The following is a 22,534-nucleotide window of genomic DNA, read 5'->3' as shown; positions in this document are numbered from 1 at the left end:
GCTGTTCATACTGTCAGTACGAGTGCTTTGAAGCATGATATGAGAGGACAGTACAGAGTGGTACTAGCATTAGAATCAGATAAAGGTTAGGAACTGTTCATACTGTCAGTACGAGTGCTTTGAAGCATGATATGATAGGACATTATAAAGTGGTACTAGCATTAGAATCAGATAAAGGTTAGGGACTGTTCATACTGTCAGTACGAGTACTTTGAAGCATGACATGAGAGGACAGTATACACTGGTATTAGCATAGAATCAGATAAAGGTTAGGAACTGTTCATATTGTCAGTACCAGTGCTTTGAAGCATGATATGAGAGGACAGTACAGAGTGGTACTAGCATTAGAATCAGATAAAGGTTAGGAACTGTTCATACTGTCAGTACCAGTGCTTTGAAGCATGATATGATAGGACATTATAGAGTGGTACTAGCATTAGAATCAGATAAAGGTTAGGAACTGTTCATACTGTCAGTACGAGTGCTTTGAAGCATGACATGAGAGGACAGTATACACTGGTATTAGCATAGAATCAGATAAAGGTTAGGAACTGTTCATACTGTCAGTACCAGTGCTTTGAAGCATGATATGAGAGGACAGTACAGAGTGGTACTAGCATTAGAATCAGATAAAGGTTAGGAACTGTTCATACTGTCAGTACCAGTGCTTTGAAGCATGATATGATAGGACATTATAGAGTGGTACTAGCATTAGAATCAGATAAAGGTTAGGAACTGTTCATACTGTCAGTACGAGTGCTTTGAAGCATGACATGAGAGGACAGTATACACTGGTATTAGCACAGAATCAGATAAAGGTTTGGAACAGTTCATGCTGTCAGTACGAGTGCTTTGAAGCATGATATGAGAGGACAGTATAGTGTGGTATTAGCTTTAGAAAACTGTCCCAAGTGGCTGGTTGAGAAAGTTTTTGGACGATCAGATTTGAATCGAAGCTATATGACTAACCGGCCTGACCAGTAGTATCCAGGTTAAAAGTTTGGATTTGATTTCCGGACAAAGTTGCATGTAAATGTAAACTATAACCAGAATTCAATCTAATAGATATTAGATTGAATTTTAAGCCTATCAGAACCTAATATTGACTACAGTTAACCAAATGTTAAAAAATAATAGCCATGTAAATCGAAAAAGAAAAAACATAACAACCAAACCAAAATTAATTTGTTAGACACTAGTCTGATCGGCTATTTAACTATATTCAGACTGCAGAACTTAACACGCAAATTATAAAGAAAATTAATTAGAAAAGGAAATTAATTAGAGAAGAAAAACAAAACAAAGAAGAACAGCTATGTATATTTTCTCTTCCTTGTTGTTTTTCTTCGTAGCAAAGGCGTTTTTTTATCTTTCTACAAGGATAGTTGCCGGAAGGTTAGCCTAGTCACAGCTGGTTTTGGAAAGCAATATATATATACAATGTAACCACAAATAACTTGTCCAAATATACAAAAGAGATAGGGAGAGAATTGAAAAACTGAACATTGCTCTGAAATATAATTTGAAAACAAAACTCAAATTTGCTACTGCCGCACTTGTAGTTTCTACACTAGAACCAAGCTATGTATATCTACGACTGCATAAACTAATTTACATACTACATACCGTTTTCGAACCCACTACGAACACTAGAAAAAACAATTGCGTAACAACAGAGGAAAGAAACATTTGCACTGAAAATTGAGTTTGAAAAGACATTTAATAGCCACTTGATATTTGATATCATTCTAGCAGTCACCATATAGCAGATAAGTAACAAAAGAAAAGGGTCTGTTTAACATGCATTCATTGAATCAAATGAATGAGAGCAAGTTGTATTAAAATGTCTCAAGTAATTTATAAAAAATTGACTAAATCGTGGGAGGAATTTTGAATTCCAACACAAACACACACACATCATAACACAATTATGTTTAGAAATGTACGTAAGGTATACAGTATATACTTTCAAGTCATCAAGGATGAGCCTGGGGTAAAAAAAATTAAGGAACTTTGCAAAAGTTGTGGTGTAGGCTCCAGTTTGCGTATGCTACAGTGTGTTAGGAAAATAGTTTTTGTCCCCAAGGTAGAAAAGTAATCACAGATATTCCGCGAATTCACGGGAAAAGCTCATGCCTGAGTCATGGTTCAGTATTCATGAATATTCAGTTTCTATCGAATCAACAGTTATAGGAACTGTTCATACTGCCAGTAGGAATGCTGTGAAACATAACGTGACAGTATAGAGCGGTATTAATATTGTAAAAGTCGTCCCATCTGGTTGGTGAAAGCATTTTAATATCATAAAATATTCATAAACTCAATATTATCTGTTCTGAATATTCAATAACATCAAAAGCTTTGTTTCCAGAGATGGTATCTTATAATTTCATCAATGTTTTACGTGAAAGATTTAGAGGTTGACATTTCACTCTTCAAGGCCCAAGCAACAGCAGCCAATCAAAAGAGCAGAGTCCTACAAAAAGAAACTCACTACTGAATATTCATATGTTATGAATATTAATTAATAAAACTTGAATATGCAGGTTCACCAATGTAACCTTTGACCTGCCCTTCAGTAAGAGTAAAAAGAAAATCCCAAAATCTCAAACAGTGTTTTTTTTATCAAATTCCTCAAGAATCACTACACACATCTTTCTTCTAATTCTTTCAAATTTTAAATTTAACGTAAATTTTAAATAATTCTACCATATAGTGACCGGTCCTAGTTTATGTTGCACTGCACACAAGTTACACAACATTATGACAATGTTTTTGAACATTAACTCGCAAAATATCTCAAGTTTGGAAGTGCTCACTTAGAGCACTCACTTCGACTCTCATAGAATATAGCTCATAATTTATAATTTTTTCTTTTTTTTTCATATAAATGCATGATGACAAAGTAACAGAGGAATTCGAAAGACAAGCCTTTTACTGTCCCCAAGTCTAGATTTGCAAATTTATAAATTATCATTTATTGATGAAAAAATAAAAACGTCGAGCAACGACGTTGCTATTATTGACTTTCTGACACTTGGAGTTGGAGTACACATTTAACATACTATATACATACTGTACAACACAGTTGCCGTTCGATCACAAAAAATTTCTTTTTTTCAGCCAAATATTTACCAAATGGACAAAGTATATTATTAAAGATTACAGTGTATAGTGGTAATTAGCATTTGGTTCAGATAAAGGTTTAGGAACTGTTCATACTGTCAGTAAGAGTGCTTTGAAGCATGATACGAGAGGACAGTATAGAGTGGTATCAGCATTAGAATCAGATAAAGGTCAGGAAACTGTTTCTACTGTCAGTATCAGTGCTTCGCAGCACGATACAGTGGGAGGACAGTTTAGAAAAATGTTCCAACTGGCTGGTTGCAATATGAAAATACCCAAAAAATAATAATAATTATCAAAAAATAAAAAAATTGTCTTTTTAACCAAGCTAGACTGCACTATGTAGGCTGATAGACAGCGATATTTTTTTTTTTTTTGGGCCAATCTTTACGTTTTAATCTTGCGTAAATTCCAGCACCGCATGGGATGTGGTTGCCTTCATAGAAAACTATCACACAATTCCGAAACTACGACATTCACTTCCAAGGCTAATCTACTGGTACTATGCAACGTTTGGTACAATAAAGGCAATTCTACCATTAACTACAGACTAACTCCAAACTGACTGCCTCCACTAAATAAATCACACATGTTCATTGAACAGTGCGGGTAAGCAGATCATGCAAACATTCAATGAATGAAAATAAAAACTCTGGGATGTTGAACACCAAAATATCATCTTATAAGTTTCTTTCTCTTTAACGGCACTTCAAGTTTGAAAAGACGTTAGGTCCGCTTCTTAAAACAAAAAAAACACTTCATACCACCACCAGACCCACCTCCCCCGCCCCACCCCCAGCAGATCGTCATTTTGCCCTCGGATTCTGCAGGGTTTATGTGCACCATTGAAAGAGTTGGTATAAATGAGTAGAGTGACTGAAATATACAAAAGCAAGAACCTTTGGACATAACATTACATAACAATTGAAATAAAGTTGGTTAAACACTTTACTGGCAGGGTACATAATACTACCAAGAGCACCATCCTGACTATATGTCCTTGAGGTTTGAGTTCCGCCTAACGCTTCACCGGCTCCCCTTCCTCCCCCCGGCCCCCTACCTTACCCTTACTCCCAACCAGCATAACAAAGAGTAACTGTGCTGAAAGCCTGAAACCAACCTGAATATCTTGTCAGGTACTTTTAATAGTGACCAGATACTTTTAGAATGCAGCTCCATTACACAGTATGGTACAGTACAGGCACAACAGATTCACCCTAGGCAGCCTGGCTGCAGCCCCCCTCACCATCCTTCTCTTCACACAGTGCCTTATAAAGGAATACCATGTCTGCCTCTCGATACAGCTCCATTACACAGTACGGTACAGTATGCACAACAGATTCACCCTAGGCAGCTTGGCTGCAGCCCCCCTCACCATCCTTCTCTTTACACAGTACCTTATAAAGGAATACCATGTCTGCCTCTCCATACAGCTCCATTACACAGTATGGTACAGTATGCACAACAGATTTACCCTAGGCAGCCTGGCTGCAGCCACCCTCAACATCCTTCTCTTCACACAGTACCTTATAAAGGAATAACATATCTGCCTCTCGATACAGCTCCATTACACAGTATGGTACAGTATGAACAACAGATTCACCCTAGGCAGCCTGGCTGCAGCCTCACTATCCTGCTCTTCACACAGTACCTTTTAAAGGCATACCATGTCTGCCTCTTGATACAGCTCCAAATACAAAGTACGGTACAGTATGCACAACAGATTCACCATCTACAGTAGGCAGCCTGGCTGCAGCCCCCCTCACCATCCTTGACAGAATGTTTACTGATTAAACAATCATGTTTGTACAGTTTTGAGTATTCCTGTAAATGAGTAAACCAGTTTAGTGGGATCAGCTGTCAAACATTTTCTACACAGATTAATTATGAAATGAGCAGCAGGACTGGCATTTACCTTGAGACCTGGTGACCTTGTTTGATTTTGCCGCTAGCAGGCTATGTCTAGGCATTTTCATGACGATAATAACAAAACTGTGCGGTAAAGCTTTGACAGAGTAGTGGGAATATTTAATAATTGCCAGTGTTTCAAGTTGAATACAACCCTGTGTTTACTAGCCTCCAAAAAACCTGACAAAGTAGCAGAACCGATGGCAAATATTGATTTTTCTCTAGCTACTTATTTTCAACATAATTATCCAGAATAACATGAATATTCAACAAAGCTCTTAAACTAACATCCTTTTATGCTAATTAGATAATAAATATTGCAATTTAAATGCATACATGTTAAATACTACTGTACAGAGCCTTGGATATTTAGTGCCATCATCGTCACGGTAACCATTTACATGTTCAAGAGTCAAAGATGTATAGACAGAAAATTCAAAAGTTTATAGGAGGGAGGGGAGAGGGGGAAGAAAATGTTTGGGAAGTTATTCAGATTTGTGAAAAAGATCCTTAGTGCTTTAGGTACAGGCAGGCAGCTACAACAGTGCTACTATGCACATGGTTAGGCAGTCATGAGCAAACTGTATGTTGGGTCACTTTAGTACAGTACGAATATCTTACGGAAAAAACTCAAATTTGATGGTCAGATAACAGTATTTACTGTTATGTTCTGTTGTTACTGTTGCCACGGCACCCTAGGACTAACAAAGACATGCAAAAATGCGGCAGTAGAACAAGGTAATGTCCATTACCACAGACAGAGTCCTGTCCACTACCACAGACAAAGAAATGTCCACTACCACAGACAAAGCAATGTTAGTCCACTACCACAGACAAAGTATTGTCCACTATTACATAATTTTATGTCCATTATCTGACACAGTCTACTGTCTCTCTAAAATAGACAATACTATTGTCCACTATGACAGATAAGACAATGTTCATTATGACAGAAAATGTACTTTCCACTATGACAGTTAATTTATTGTCCTACATCACAAACAATGTTAGTCCATTATGACAAACAATTCAATGTCCACTATGACAGATAATGTAATGTCCACTGTGATAGAAAATGTACTTTCTACTATGACAGACAATTTATTGTTCTACATCACAATGTTAGTCCACTATGACAGACAAGACAATGTCCACTATGATAGAAAATGTTAGTCCACTATGACAGACAATTTATTGTCCTACATCACAAACAACGTAAGTCCACTACGACAGACAATTCAATGTCCACTATGACAGATAATGTAATGTCCACCGTGATATAAAATGTACTTTTCACAATGACTGACAACATGATGTCCACCATCACAATGTTAGTCCACTATGACAGACGATTCAATGTCCACTATGACAGATAATGTAATGTCCACCGTGATATAAAATGTACTTTTCACAATGACTGACAACATGACGTCCTCCATCAAAAACAATGTTAGTCCACTATGACAGGTATGTAATGTCCACAGAGTACATACAATGCATTAATTGTCCACTGTCACAATGTTACATCCACTGACAGTCACAGACAACGAATGTGGGTCGTACTGTCCTCTACTTCCACCTAACCATTTGGTATGCCCATTATCAGAGATAATGTACTTGAATCACAGATATCAACTACATGGTTAATACATCGGGTGAGTGTGTCCTGGCTGGGGCTGTATGATAACAGTTCGAAAGATACCTAAATTATATCATTTAAGAATTTAAATTTTGATCACAGTAACAGACTAAAATGATAAAGTCATGGAGTAATTTTATGTTTTTTAGTAACAGCCATAATGTAGGAAGCGTGCCCAAAATTCACATTCTTTCAAACAGCTTTGTGAGATATGAATCCTCTGAAATTGTTATAAACTTTAGTTATGTTGAAGCAAAATCTGATACCAACTAATTGAGTGCATTATAATACACAATACAAAAACCGTGTAGACGTTTAGTAAAATTCACACCTTCTTTCGGTTCAGCCGAAACTCTCTGTAAATTCCAAGGTCTAAATCAAGAGTGAAAATCAATCTGCAATCCAAAAATGTTTTTTTTTGTGTTTTTTGTCGGTTAGGGTGCAATTGTTATAACCTTGTCACTTTCAATACTTTTAGCTCATAAAATGGACAGTTAGGAATTTTGACGGCAAATTTCAACAAGATGCTAATCTCATAAAATATTCCTCTTTTCAGAAGTTTAAACAAAACAAAAAACGAAAAAAAAGAAAATTACCTTCGGACACTACCCCTTTAACTTTTCTCCTCCTACGACACCTTGGCGAATAATTGCGAGGACGAGGTCAAAACTTCCAAGAATCGTATCTGGATAGCAAACGATAACTTTTACGTCAAAACTAATCAACAGGCGTCCATTTTGAAACCCTGCTTAGAGAAAGAACTGAGAAGTCGCCACTCTTCAGGAACCTGGCAGTGTGAGTAATTTAAATAGTTTGCTAACATGCACAGTCAGAAAAAGAAATAAAAAAAAAAGGGCAGGTTTAACAAATGCAGACAAACTTTTAAACAGCTGCGAATCCGGTTTCTAATCGGATTCCTGGCGAATTTGAGCGTATTTGATTGGCTGAGAAGAGCGAGCAACCCAGTGATATACAACAAGATATCAACAGACACATGTACCATGCTTTTTGCATACAAGTAAGTGTAACACTGACTTTAGTTACAAAGTTCTTTCATTTTATCGACAGAAAAAACAGCGAGGTAGATCCAAGCGTACCAGCAAAAACGTCCTCCCTTGAACGATCATACAAATGCATAAATCAAGGCTGCACATGTGTTTGTTCATATGCATATATAATATAAATATAGTTTATTAATATTCATAAAACATATATGTACTGGTTTCCCTATACGAACAACCTCAAGGGCTCATTCTAATTGGCTGAAAAAGACAATTTGTGTTTGCAAAGTGTTGGGTCTTAATTTTATATTAGCCATGCATCATTCCATAAAAAATTTCTATTTCACTACTGTACTGTCATAAATCATACACAAATGTAAGGGAGGTAGGGAGGGGGATTCAAGCTGTGTGGGCAGGGGAGGGGAGAGAGGGGGTAGTGGAGGGTTGGGTAGAGAGAAGAAAAATTTGAAAGGCAACACCCTCGTCACAAGCAGTGCTTAGTAATGGATAGGTACACTCCCAGGGTGGCTGTGCTGTAGTTGTTAAACCAGTTGTACTACTTGTACATTTTAACACGAAATCATCCGAGTACCTCAGTCCCCCCTTTAATACATCTATAACTGTGGAATGGGAAATTACATACTATAAATGCACCATCAAATTAAAGAGGCAGTGTTTCAATACCTGACTTGGTAAAATTGAGCTCTTAAGCACACAGTGTTATTCTTGAAACCTTCACACCACTGTAGGTCAGACATCCTAACAGGGCGCTACTGTATTGGAGGCCACTGGACCGGATCAGTCTATTATTAGAGCCATCAGATAAAGTATAACTTAGTAAAACAGTCCAGTAAACCTATTGTGTTATCTGCACTCATTCAAACCTAACCCTCAGAGGGGCAACTGTTGTCATAGCAACAGAGAAGGCAACAGAGAAGTTTTTGACCAACAGATAATACAACATATACCAGTTTGTTTTAATTATTCTTTTTTTTTGTTCCTAAAGGTTAGTGCACCTTATTGATTTATCTAGATACTCTCTGTATACAAACTATGCTACTACTCTGCACACACAATACAGACCAAGTTCACCCAGATACTCAATTCGCTGGCATAAAGCTTTTTCTCAAGCGCCAGTCAACCATGATGGATACGACCTTTCAGAAATACTGACAACGAATTGTGGCTTGGCTGGCAATCAATATTTCTTTTCTTTAGGAGTCATATTCACTGAGACAGAATAAAGGGATCGTTCAACCATCTTGAAAAGAATGGGTGAAGTTAAAAGCTAGCAATTTTGTTCTGGTTCTTTTTCTTTCCTTTACTTTGGCTTAGACCAAATCAACAAAAGTTCCCTATTGACTAGAGGTCTAGTAAATGTTCCACGAATAATGCAGTCAGTTCTGTTCAACGTGATGAACATTTACAATGCATGCTTCCGGTTATGTATGTACAGTATGATCAATTTGGGTAACAGTTTTGCAGTACCCTCGAAAACTGAACGCCTAAATTGGGACGTGTCAGTAGTCCTTGGTGTATAAAATAATTATGTAAACTCTGTATCCCCCCCCAAAAAAAAATTACCAAATCAATAAATGGGCGGGTGGGGGGGGGTCTTTCTCATACCTCATAAACGATACATTAAACAATAACATTCCGGTCTTTATTTGACCTGGGAGAGAGAAAGGTGAATATTTGAAGCCTTATCTTGTAACAAAGAGGGTTGGTGGTATTTATGTGTGTAAATATGTGTTTTATCTGGTATGGTTTAGGGGATTCCCCTGACAATCTCAAAGGGTGATATGTGGTTTACGGTTTGGGGGGATTCACACTGACAGTATCAAACAAAAAAGTGACTCACAAAAAAAAAGACTCCTAACAAGGTGGTGTCTCTCTCTCTCTCCCTCACTTGATAGTAAAATCCCTTTGGTTTTCTGAAATGTTAAAAAATGAAGCCTGCACTCCTTTGAGAAAGCTCTAAAATTTTTCTTAACCATACTACCGTACAGTAGGCCGACTTCACCATGCTCAAAATGTTTTTATATTTTATATAAATATTGGCCAAATTTGCGATCTGAATCCTTGCTAGCATGTGGATTAGGTCAAGGGCAGGATGAAAAACAGCAGGCCATCTAACTTTGGTAGCCAAATTTAATACGTAAAGCGATTTTTTTTTTGTAGTACTTAGATATAAGCAGCTTGTTATTAAAGAAAAAAAAAAATTAAAAAAATATATCAACCTGGTTGTATCAAGGTCATACATCAAGACACCTGAGCACCCTATCAATTATGGATGAGTTGTTATTTTGCTGCTACGTTTTATCAATTTCAAACCATTCAGGCATGTCATTGCATATTATACTGCCCATTAAAGCAAAATAAAGAACTTCCAACTATCTGAATTGTCTTTTTCAAGGCTTTAACCTTCGTGGGTGTCAAACAGGTGAATGGATGTAAAGATTTTTTTTTTTAACCATGGAAAAAACAAGTAACTTGCACTGCTGCAAATCCATTATGTAAGTGTATACGTATGGTTGTCTGTTGCAATTTAAAGGAGACTGCATTTCAAATTTAGGAAAGAAAAAAGTTGGGGGGAGGGGGAGGGGGGAGGGGGAGGGGGGAGGGAGGGAGGAGGGGGAGGGAGGAAGATGATTTTTTTATTTTCTACGAAACTTTGTCCATACAAAAAGAAAATCTAGTCAGATGTCAGAAAAGGTTTAGATCTAACAGCAAAGACAATTTTAAAATTGGTTTTCTTCCAAAATTAAATATTAAAGGTGTCTTTTATTTTACTTGTCCCACAACAATCCTGGAAATTAACCTCTTCAGACTATCCGATATTAAGCCATGGTAACAAGCCGAACGCAAGTTTACTGGATTTGAAATAGCCATCGGCACTGGATTTGAATTAGCCATCGGCACTAAAAGTAGCCACTAAACACAAATTGTCTTCCCGTGGCTATTACGATGTCACCATGGTCTCTCTCCCCCACGCCAATATGAGAAATTACTTCAACAGACCGACAGGATTTGAAATAGTCATGGGCACTAAAAGTAACCACTAACCGCAAACTGTCTTTCCATGGCTAATATGATGTCACCATGGTCTCTCTCCCCCACGCCAATATGAGGGCAAGTCGTAGCCAGGCAGACACCGCAAATAGACTTAACAGGTCGGACCTTAAGGCTATTACTTCTGGCGTTTACATTGACTATTCACACCTGAACATCTTTACTTCCATCTATTTGATATCAATCCCGAATCTTGGCTCGTACTGACAGTTTAGACATACTGCCACACATGTAGCAAAGTCAACGTTTACTGGTTTACATTGTACTGTTTTCAAATCTACTGTACCATTCCCAAATCTGCTCTCCCATTGGCAAATCTGCTGTGCAATTCGCAAATCTTCTGTCCCATTGGCCGATCTACTGTACCATTGGCCAATGTACTGTACCATTGGCAAATCTACTGTACCATTCCCAAATCAACTGTACCATTCCCAAATCTACTGTACCATTTCCCAAACTACTGTTCCAATATACTGTACCATTGGCAAATCTGCTGTACCGTTCCGAAATTTACTGTATTGTACCATTCCCATATATGCTGTACCATTGGCAAATCTACTGTACCATCGCAAATATACTGTACCGTTCCCAAATTTACTGTACCATTCCCAACTTTACTGTACCATTGGCAAATCTACTGTGCAATTCCCAAATCTACTGTACCATTCCAAAATCTACTGTACCATTCGCAAATCCACTTAATGATTTCAAGAACTCCTTGAGACAGATCTAAAACTCTTCCCGTTGCTTAAAAAAGTAAAGTATAAACGTACTAAACAGCCTCGTTAGAAGATCATTTCTAAGACGTTGACCGACAAAAAGTTGGTCTCTTTCATGTTTGGGAACAAAATAGTAAATGATATTTAGAAAGGTTGGTTCAGGCTGCTATACAAGGTATCCAAGACTAGTTGTCAGGACAGAACTCATTTCAAAATGAAGAAAAAAGGTACAGCCTTAAAAAAAAATATATATAAATATAGAATGCACTGTACTAAATCTGAGAAAATGAAATTATTTCAGAAGCAAAAAAAAAAAAAAAAAAAAATTGACAGCCCGACGCCACTGCCTTTTTTGTTCTAAACGGCACTTTTGGCAGGAGCAACACGAAATGTAAGGCTAGCATTGTCACGGTGAAATTGTAACCACCACTTCCACAAACGAAAAACACATGTGTGAGAAAAAAAGACTGGGAAAAAAAATAAGCACTTTTCTAAGGTGGTTCAGAAGGCTATGAATATTCATATTGATGTCAGCTGACAAAATCTGCCTCTATTGAAAATCACTGTATGAAAAAATTGAAAAAATTGAAAAATTGAAAAAAAAATTGAAAAAATTGAGAAAAAGTGAAAAAAAATTGAAAAACTTGAAAAATGTATAAGTTGCTAATCCTCCTCTACCTCCAGTTTCTTTTAAATTATTAATTTCTCTTATTAAATTTGAGTCACAATTACAGCACCTGCTGCAACTGTGGTTCCATCAAACCTGCTTCTTCTCCTCCTCCCCGGGGAGGTCGACAACCTGCCGTCTCTCCTCGAGGAGGTTGACCAACGTCTTACGACCCTGTTTGTGTTTGATCTTCCTCAGTTGTTCCGGATTCCAGATGTAGTTGGAGAAGCTCGCGATGATGAGTAGGTTCATGACGACGAGGGTGACGAGCAGACCTAGTGTGGACATGAAGGATGCCTCGGGGGCCAGAGATGTGATCACATCCCGCCTCTGGACCAGGTCAACGGAAACCGCCTGAAACTGGCTGTAGGTAGCCATCATGCCGCACACGTGGAAGATCTGATGCGAGTGACCCACGATGTCGAACCGGCCCGGGGCTAACCGTTCCGGAAAGTGCGAGGCGTAGAGGAAGCCCGTCAGGAAAGCCCAGCAGAACTGCCGTCTGTGGGACGGGAACGACTCCGCCTCGCATTCCGATCCCTGGCAGAAGGCGAGCCGATACAGGAGGGGAACGCTGCAACAAAAGTACGGCAGCATGAACGCTAACATCCGGAATAGTTTACGGAGCCTGCCCTCGTGCATCAGCCTGGAGCTGCATGCTAGCATGGTGCAGCAGCCGCCGTTGATGAAGGCCAACGGTATGAAAGCCCGGTGCAACCAGGTACCCATGTAGTCCGTGGGAAACACGTAGTGGCTGTAGACCAAGGCACAGCCGAAGCTGTAGACACTGAGGGCGCCGTAGTCCAAGAAGAAACAGACGTGTCGGAACCACTCGGACATGCAGCTGAAGAGGTGCGCCCAGCTGCTGGTGAGCAGGTAGATGCAACAGGAGATAAGGTATGCTGTGAAAGCCCAGGTGAAGGGATCATTGTAACTCCAATATCTGTCACCTGGAAAGAGAAATGATTGTAATTGTCATTCTAAAGCCAAACAGAGACTATAAGCCAGCAACGTGCACAGTAGTACACAGTAGTATACAGTAGTACACAGTAGTATATGTTGGTACACGTTAGTACACAGTAGTACACAGTAACTACACAGTAGTACACAGTAGTATATGTTGGTACACGTTAGTACACAGTAACTACACAGTAGTACACAGTAGTATATGTTGGTACACGTTAGTACACAGTAGTACACAGTAACTACACAGTAGTACACAGTAATATATGTTGGTACACGTTAGTACACAGTAACTACACAGTAGTACACAGTAGTATATGTTGGTACACGTTAGTACACAGTAGTACACAGTAACTACACAGTAGTACACAGTAGTATATGTTGGTACACGTTAGTACACAGTAACTACACAGTAGTACACAGTAGTATATGTTGGTACACGTTAGTACACAGTAGTACACAGTAACTACACAGTAGTACACAGTAGTATATGTTGGTACACGTTAGTACACAGTAGTACACAGTAACTACACAGTAGTACACAGTAGTATATGTTGGTACACGTTAGTACACAGTAGTACACAGTAACTACACAGTAGTACATAGTAGTACATAGTAGCACATATTAGTACACAGCAGTACATAGTAGTAGACAGTATTACAAGTAGTACACAGTAGTAATGTACATAGTAGTACACGGTAGTACTACAGGGTAGAACATAGTAGTACAGGGTAGTATGTGTACGGTATTACATGGTAATACACAGTGGTACATGGTAGTACAGGGTAGTACACAGTGCTGAGACCTCTTGGTTATTTTGTACAGTTTAAGCTATGTAGCGCAATGTAGGTTTGCAGAAAGTTTGTGGGTGATATATACTTCAAGACTTGTCAAAAATGAAGTGTACGCTAGACGTATATATTTTTAGCATAAAAAATGTTTTCTGCAACAATATAATTTAATTTTTGGTGATATCTAAACCAGAAATCACAAAATATTTCTATTAAGTGAAACTAACACACACACACATACCTTAATGCACAATGGAGCTCATAGACAACACACTATACATCTACTATATTAATACAGACACTAACAATATGCTGATAGGCTTCTCCTTTGCTGAATTTATGAATATATGAATAAATTATTGAAAATAATGTCACAAAATGTATACATGTTACCATTTGTAAAAAAAAAATTCTCAATTTTGCAAGAGACATTTCAGAATATATTTGAGGATGGATACAGGAGTACAAACAAAACAAAACAACAAATGGTGCAAGAAAGCAGACTTTTGGCTAAAAGGAGAAACCAAATGAAGAAACTAACCTGTCTGGTACATCTGCCAAACGAAAAACAGAAAACCAGCGAAATGGGTCCAGAAGTTGAGAGTTTCGTTGGTGTGCTGAAGGGCACTGAACAGGCAGGTTAGCACTGTGCATCGACAGGACCGGTAGCCCGTGATGATGAAAGGCTCTCGGAAGTCTGATGGCACATGATCCGCTTTGAGAAGTTTCACAGTCCACATGATGGCGGTGGTGGTGGTGATGGTAGCGATCCCCCGCTATCGACCTGTGAGAACGAAGATGACAACGACACTGTTTGAATCGGAGGTTAAAGGAAGAGCATGTTTGCCTTTGCATAGCAATTTTACTACTTTGCATAGCAACTTTACCACTTTGCATAGCAATTTTACCATTTTACATAGCAATTTTACCACTTTGCATAGCAATGTTTACCACTTGGCAATTTAACCATTTTGCATACATGTAGTATTTCATATACTCTATATAAATTAATTCCATGATTAATAAAGATGGCAATATTGACTACAGTAAAAAAAAATAGGGCCAAAAAAATATATAAAAAAAAATGTTAAAAAAATACAAATAAAAAATAAATAAATAAAGTGTTCTGTAAAGTGTCCAGTAAGTGTGGGTCACTTCTAGAAGTCTTGTAGTTGTGAAGTATATAGAATAATCCACAGGCTCAATGTCAACCAACTGATCTCTGTTGTTAAGAAAACACATGTCCAAATTTTCGGTATCAAGATTTGATTGTTGAAGAGACTAATTAGGTCACTCCCTTTAGATCAATTGGTCAATTTCATTTATTATTCTAATTAGGCATTATGAACAATTTAAGCCGATGCCTGAAATATATGCACACATTTATTGTGGTAACAGTCGGCTGATTACCGTTTAAGTACTAATGCTGTAATGCTTGATTTGATGTTCTGTAATGTACTGTTTACTGTACACATAAATTCATACAGCAGATTTAGGTTTCAGGTATAGACTGTTAGACTGTACCCTACAGTAATAATAATACCAATAATACATCATTTATATAGCACTTATAAACATAAAAGAATATATCGGAGCACTTTGCATGGGATATAACGTAGTAAAAAAAATATATATAAGATACATACGCAGAGTAATAAAAGGATATTTATATGTCGTAAAAGCAAAATCAGAAAATAAACCAATAACAAAAATGGCTCTTCAGTGAGATAGGGGGGGGGGGGGGGGGGGGGCTGATAACGTTGTTTCTCTGGAAACAACCATTGAAGCATAACAGACCATGCATTGTTAACACTGTTACACGACGCCCAAACCCACAACCACATATATAAATTGACTTTTGAAGTAAGTACGCTTGAATAGAACTAAAAGCAAACCTCAGCAAATGACCTTTGTAATAACGCCTTTATATTAAAGTTTAAACCCAAGTTGACTTCGTTTGTGTGATTAACGGATGAGTGTTTAAATTGAAAGAGGTTCTTAAAGAAACTTGACAACTTGACAATGTTCACTGCCACACAAGGCTTGCCGTCCTAGAAATTGAACAATGTTACCTAAAACTTGGCAGTGCTTAAAGGCATTGAAGACTCGCCCAAAACCGCGTAAAGTAAACTTTCCTTTGCTTGCAAGGGACGTTTTGTTTGTTTAGCTACAAAATGCAGACAGTAATGAAAGGTGATACTTTGTTATCTTTGATCTAGACCTGAGATGTCCATCACTGCTATATACACTGTGCTGTGGGTATTGACCGTAGCTGTACGTACTGACTGTGCACTAGTGTCTAATTACCGACGGTAGCAAGCTGTGTGTGTATTTTCTGAGATCGATGGTAGTGTCTAACACTTCTGTTACACCTCATTCGAAACTAGGTCAGATTACCGGCATGAGATGTTTCTTTGTGCGCGAGTCTTCACACCCTTTAAGCAATCCTCTGGCTAAAATCATTAGCTCTCAGTTGGATTTTCCTGAATTACAGCCTACACATGATCAGTCACTGTACAGGCAGGCTAACATGAGAACAGAGAAATAATTGCTGATAGTAAACAGTTGTACACTGGGCAGGATATGATGTCAATTCCTTCATTTACTGTACTGTACATACTGAAACTGAATATGTGCCCATATGTTCTAATTAATGTTTACCTGCAATATATTGCCAGTGTTTTATTTTTTCTAGCACTGGCAAATGAGAAAAAAATGACACACTGGCATTTAGCCAGCAAATAGCCCACATTTTGAGATCCTTGAATTATATACTCTAAGGATTTTCAGCTGAAATATAGGCCAGTCCCTGTATACTTTCTGGCCCTTTCCTTCATCCCAAACTGGTAACACATGTTTAGCCTGGGTATAATACTTCCGGGCATGATATGAAAAGAAATCAAGGAACCATTTTCCACAGAATCTTGTACTCTAGTGTGGCCCCTTTGGGCCGACTACAGCACATCTCAATATAAACTCTTATAGAACACTTTTGTTTTTCTCGTTGGAGACGTCGACTTTAAACAGACCTTTTGAAAATTTTATCAGGGAATTTGGGTGAAAAAAATCCAGTTTGGATGACTGGGGAAATGTCTTTAACAACTTTAAATTTAACACAATAACCTGCTGCATAAATAATCAAAGCTGTTTCCCTCCTGAAATGAGATCTTTGTTACGCCTTCAGAAAGGAATCTAATTGAGGTTAGTCATCCATGGAATATATCACTAAGACTCTTGTGTAACCGATCAGAATTTTACCACAGTTATGTACATTTAATTTGTTCTCATAAAACTCAAAATGCTGTGGTTACGTCCTACAACAACAACAACAAAGTTTGTAAAGGTAATTTGCAGCTACTGGTGCATTTGGCTAGGTTTTGAATGACAAATGGCATTATCCGTTCAGATTCGATTGCCACTATATAGACATTTGTATAAAAAAAACACATGTATTGAATACAACTTTTAACTAACTGGTTTGGGATACTGACTAACATACAAACTGTTTATCAGTTCTCCTTAGACCCACATACAGTAAGTTTAGTATCTTCCATGTCAGTTTTTCTTATTATCCAGATGGGCAATATTATGGTAGGCTTACACATATAACTAGTACAGTATACATAGCAACAACAGCTTATTATGGAATTAACAACGTCAAGCCTGGATTATTATGCAAAGTAAGGCTAGGCTCGCCATCAGGCTCTGAGCAGATACAGTTTGTTGGTTCTAACTTAGTCTAGATGGCTGTTGGACTATAAAGCTGGTAGTGTCCTTGGCTTAAGCTTACTTTAGGCTCAACAAAACCTTTATCCTAGGCCTATATTGTATCCGATTTAAATACCCTGCAGTGAATAATGCACTGTTCAAATTTTGATTAAGAAACTTAATAAATGTCTGAATTTTGCCATAATGTAGCAACGGAAAATAAATCATGTACTTGATGTGTGCAACCTAGACTCCCAATGTGTCTTCAAAAGAGTGAAAAGCCAAACGACAATGTAACTTTGCAAAGCTGTCTCCAAATCGTCACAATAGATTAATGTTTCTTCTTTTGTGTTACATGTAGCTTACTTCAATTTGCAGAACTGCTATTTGTTAGTGTCCAACATAAAGATTGAAAGGCATATATCCGGGCTATATATTATTCGTTCTTGAACAATCTTAATGAACTTGTTATATAGGAGGGCGTTGTGGTCAAGTGGTTAAGGCAGTGGACTTGTGATCTAAGGATTACAGGTTCGAGCCCTGGCCAGATCATTGCGTTGTGTCCTTGGGCAAGGCGCTTTATCTCCATTGCCTCTCTTCACCCAGGTGTATAAATGGGGACCTGCGAGGTAACTTGTAAATATAGTTGCGTGCGCCGGTTTGTGGCTGCACCCTATGGGAAGTCCCCCAGGGGACACGTGGTTGTGGTGCACTGTGGTGCCCCAGGAGAGATTGATTGAATTGTGCACACTTTGATGTGTGGGTGTGACAAGTTACCAATGACCAGGGATTAATAATAATCAGCGCACTGAGACTTAAGTGTATATTTGCGCTTTATAAGAACTGTGTATTATTATTATTATTATTATATATTTCCATCTAAACAAAAGATAGTATTTTAACCCCACTTAAGAAGATCATGCAAGTGAAATCTGGGCGGGTTTCGCTCTTTTAAGTAGACTGCTACTTTACTAGGTCCCATGGCACCTTTACTATGGCTAGAGTTAAATATTGACACTGTCACAGCAATTGCCAATAGTTTGGTAAAAAAATACAAAAAATACAAAAAAATCTAGACTAGGCCTATACCTAACTTTTTAAGTCGGCCCAATAGCTTACAAGTTAGGATACAACTTACAATACAAGTACAACTAATAATTTAGACCTAATGTTTAGCCTAGCCTAACAAAGATAGATTTAACATAGATATGAAAAGTAGGCTTAGCCCTAGTAATAGTTTTAGTATTTAGTAACTAGGTAAACTCAGTTAAACAGACCAAGCCTAAGTCAATAGGTGAAAATGTAGGCCTAGCCTATATAGCCTAGCATATCAAGTGTTGGATAGGCCTAGGCCTACTGGGACTTATTGTAAACCGTTTAACTATGTCTTACTTTCGGTACCTTACATAACTGGGCCTATTCCGGCATTGTTTCTTAAGATTAAATTAGTAAAACACTAGTATTACTCAGGCCTGGCCTACTGAGTAAGTCTTAGCCTAGTATTAGTTGTATTAGTGCCGGTATCCCTATAGTACAGGTTATTATAACTGGCCTAGGCTAGGCCTTACTCATACTAGCCTAGCCTAGTAATACTTAGTAACGTATTCTTAACTCACATGCATATGAGAAAAACTAAATACTTCTTGTTTTAATCAGGAAGAAGATTCGAAAGGAGCATTACCTGGCACACAACTTTTCCGTGGTTACCGTCTATTTTACGAAAATCCCTGAAAGAAAATAACGTTTCTGTGCTCGTGTTTCACACAGAAAAAGTACGCATAACAAACACAGACGGTTGATAAGGTGTGACTAGTAGTAGTACTATACAGAAAGGTGTTTTCCAATTGATAATACTGCAGTACATGTGTGTACGCTATTCAAAGGTATGTACAGTACAATATCCAGGTACTGATAGGCGGTTTGTTTTGTTAGCCAACTCGGCCACATGGATACAGCTTGATGTGTCAACAACTCGACCGTATATGGTCATTCATTTCTAATTATTCTCTGAAGTCGAAGGGTTTTTGGGTCCATCATACCATTTGCATCGACCCTCAGGAGAGGTGGTAGGACTGATTTTCGTTTCTTCTTTGAAGTAAAGTGATTCCTTACCTAGTCTTTTGTCTGAAACTTCGCTTCATCATATTCATGATGACTTTAATGAAAAAGGAAGATGCTGCAGCTGTAGTAATTTGATGGCTACATAATAAGTGTGAAGGGCGAGTTGTCTCATATCAGTTAAATTTGATCACACGGTAGATTACCGTTATATTCTAGTGTTATTGTAGTAACTTGGCACCACGGTTCAAGGCATGCGTGGGAAATGTTGTCAACCGCGCCTCTGTGTTGACGTCACCCTTGAAGTACTGAATATTCAAATCGAGTACCCGGCTAAAAGAAACTTCGCGAAAAGGAAGTCGATTCGTAAGCTGGATGTACCAAAGTGGACTTGTTAATTGAAATAATTTTGACTACAATTATGTATTATTTCGTTTAGTGACCGAATGAGTTTTCCCCCGTTATAAGTTATTTGGCGCATAATTATATCCAAATAATTATAGGGAGACTACCTATAATTATAAGTCACATAACTTCAGAATCAGTTGTGCCACTAGGACACAAGCTCAACAAGGAAGTAATTCCAAGTTCCTTTGCTTACAGGGTTCAGTGTGATGGTCAGAGTATTAATATTAATAGTGTAATTCTAAAGCTAGGCTACATAGCCTAGGGCTTAGAAGAATTCATACAAGTATTTTATTTTTATTTGAACTTTTGCGAAGATGACGTACTGAGGGCGGTAATTAACTCGGTTAGCCGGGGGGCTGATCTACTGTGAGTCCCTCAGTTTATAAAATGGTTGAAAGTTTGACAGAAAACGAACAGTATATACAATCAGGCGCGTAGCGAGGATTTGTTCATGGGGGTGTTTTGCTGGAGACTGACATGGGGGAGGGGTCTAGGGGTTTGGCGAAAAAATGGAATTTTAAGGCCTCTAGATGCAAAATGGTGCAATGTTTGAGCTCAAATGATACAAAAGAATATTGATAATTATTTTGTGGAATAATTCTATTCACATCAGAAAAATGTAATCCTATATAGACTCAATTACTGATGCAAGGAAAATGCGAACCTAAAGAGATACCTTTCTCAATATATATAATTTACAAGCAACTAGGTTCAACTTCAACTCAAAAGTTTGAACTGTAACAAGGATAATTTGGGGAATCAGAGATAAAAAGATCAAGGGAATTGCGGACCTATAGAGTTCCCCTTCGTTTGGACTGTAGAAGTCTGTTGACAAGCAAACTGGGAACCCAAAGAGTTAACGGTACTCTCACATCATTGATTTTGGCATATTTGGTATCACGGTTCTCTTAGAGTCTCACTAAAAGTAAAGCTAAAATCCCATTAATGCGATAATTTAGAGTTTGTGTAAGTTGGGCATATACTGTAACGTTAGTCGTGACAATAGAGAAATTGTTACAGACGAAAGTACAATCTTCTCGGACTTATTGCATTCCGTAGTAGAGGGCATTCAACCTGAACGGTTTGACCTATATATACAGTACAAAGTGCATCGTTCTCGGCCTTTTGGCTAAGATCATGTGTAGTATCTGTTCTTTGCCAGGAATGGTGATGCACACCTGACGATGATCACACAGTCACAGTCCCGATGCAAGGGGACTGGGGTTAGAAGCGGATCAGTCGTACAGTAGTTTGGTTTTCGTGCACAGGTTCTTTCCTGGGCGACTTTTTCTTAAAAAGTATCGTTGTAAGGAGGATTGGAAGAGACTCGAGTGAGGCCCTGAGGAGGGTGCGATAATTATTACTAGCGTCACTGGTCCTTTCTGCATATATTTTTGGGGGGCACTTGGGCCATGGGGGGGGGTGTTTGAACACCCAAAACACCCCCTTGGCTACGCGCCTGTATACAATAGATGGAAAACTTAAATGATACAAACACTGACTAAAAAAAAGGAACAAAACAAACACTGTAAGAATTATATAAACAAGTCAAACAAGCAGATGAACAGATGAACATGAAGAAAACAATACAACCTAAAGGCATTGAAGACTCGCCCCAAACTGCGTGCCGCGCTCTGAAAAAGTTAACTTTCCGTTGCTTGCAAGTGAAGTGTTCTGCTTGTCGCTACAAAATGCAGACATTAATGAAACATGATACCTTGTTATCTTTAGCTGGACCTGAGAAGTCCATCGCTGTAGCGCTTGTACACTGTGCTGTGGGTATTTACACCAGCTGTATGTACTGACTGTACACTATAGTGTCTAATAACCGAAGGTAGCAAAGCTGTGTGCGTATTTTCTGGGATCGATGGTGGTGTCTAACACTTCTGTTACACCTCTTTCGAAACTAGGTCCGATTACCGGCATAAGACGTTTCTTTTTGCGCGAGTCTTCACACCCTTTAAGAGTCTTAGGCTTATCATATCGTGAATTAAAACTTTAAAACGGTTTATAAGTAACGTGATCGAGCTACACTTACAGACTAAGTATTAATAGTGCCATGACACCATATGTTAGTTTGACCAGGTATAGTTGAATCAGGAAGTTGTTAAAGTAGGCTTTCATAACTGATATATAGGCCTACCTCTTCCAATGTACGTCCGGTGACTTTTGAATGACCTTCGAATTGCTTTGAGATTAGGCCAACTATTGCTTTCAGGAATGTTCTATTGTATATATAGATGTGTGCACGGCGTGGCTCCTGATTACCTTACTGATAATACTATTCTACTGAGAGATAGCCATTCTTACAGAACTAGATCTAGCTGCTCTAATAATGTTTTACTTGCTCCTGTTAGATCTGGGAATGGCAAAAGGTCCTTTAAATTTTCTGGAGGCAGGTCGATCGTGGAACAGTCTTCCAACAAATTTGAAATGCTTGCCAAATGTTAATATTTTTTAAACGCAATATGAA

General features: G+C 38.2%; 1 protein-coding gene and 1 pseudogene across 1 annotated transcript; one reads left to right on the top strand and one right to left on the bottom strand.

The window, feature by feature from the left end:
- Window positions 1–1,318: 1,318 nt before the first annotated feature.
- LOC139982053 (membrane progestin receptor gamma-like) lies at window positions 1,319–19,470 on the bottom strand. The gene is made up of 3 exons (XM_071994560.1): window positions 19,277–19,470; window positions 14,429–14,671; window positions 1,319–13,082 (listed from the first exon to the last, which is right to left on the bottom strand). The coding sequence occupies exons 2-3, from the start codon at window positions 14,625–14,627 to the stop codon at window positions 12,223–12,225; spliced, it is 1,059 nt and encodes a 352-aa protein (XP_071850661.1). The 5' UTR covers window positions 14,628–14,671; window positions 19,277–19,470; the 3' UTR covers window positions 1,319–12,222.
- Window positions 19,471–21,171: 1,701 nt separating this feature from the next.
- On the top strand, window positions 21,172–21,266 carry LOC139983937 (U2 spliceosomal RNA; annotated as a pseudogene).
- The last annotated feature ends 1,268 nt before the right edge of the window (window positions 21,267–22,534 follow it).

The sequence above is a fragment of the Apostichopus japonicus genome, chromosome 16 (genome assembly GCF_037975245.1).
Source record: "Apostichopus japonicus isolate 1M-3 chromosome 16, ASM3797524v1, whole genome shotgun sequence".
Taxonomy (NCBI): Eukaryota; Metazoa; Echinodermata; class Holothuroidea; order Aspidochirotida; family Stichopodidae; genus Apostichopus; species Apostichopus japonicus.
Note: the sequence above shows the minus strand (reverse complement) of the source record. Positions and strands in the feature narration are given on the sequence as shown.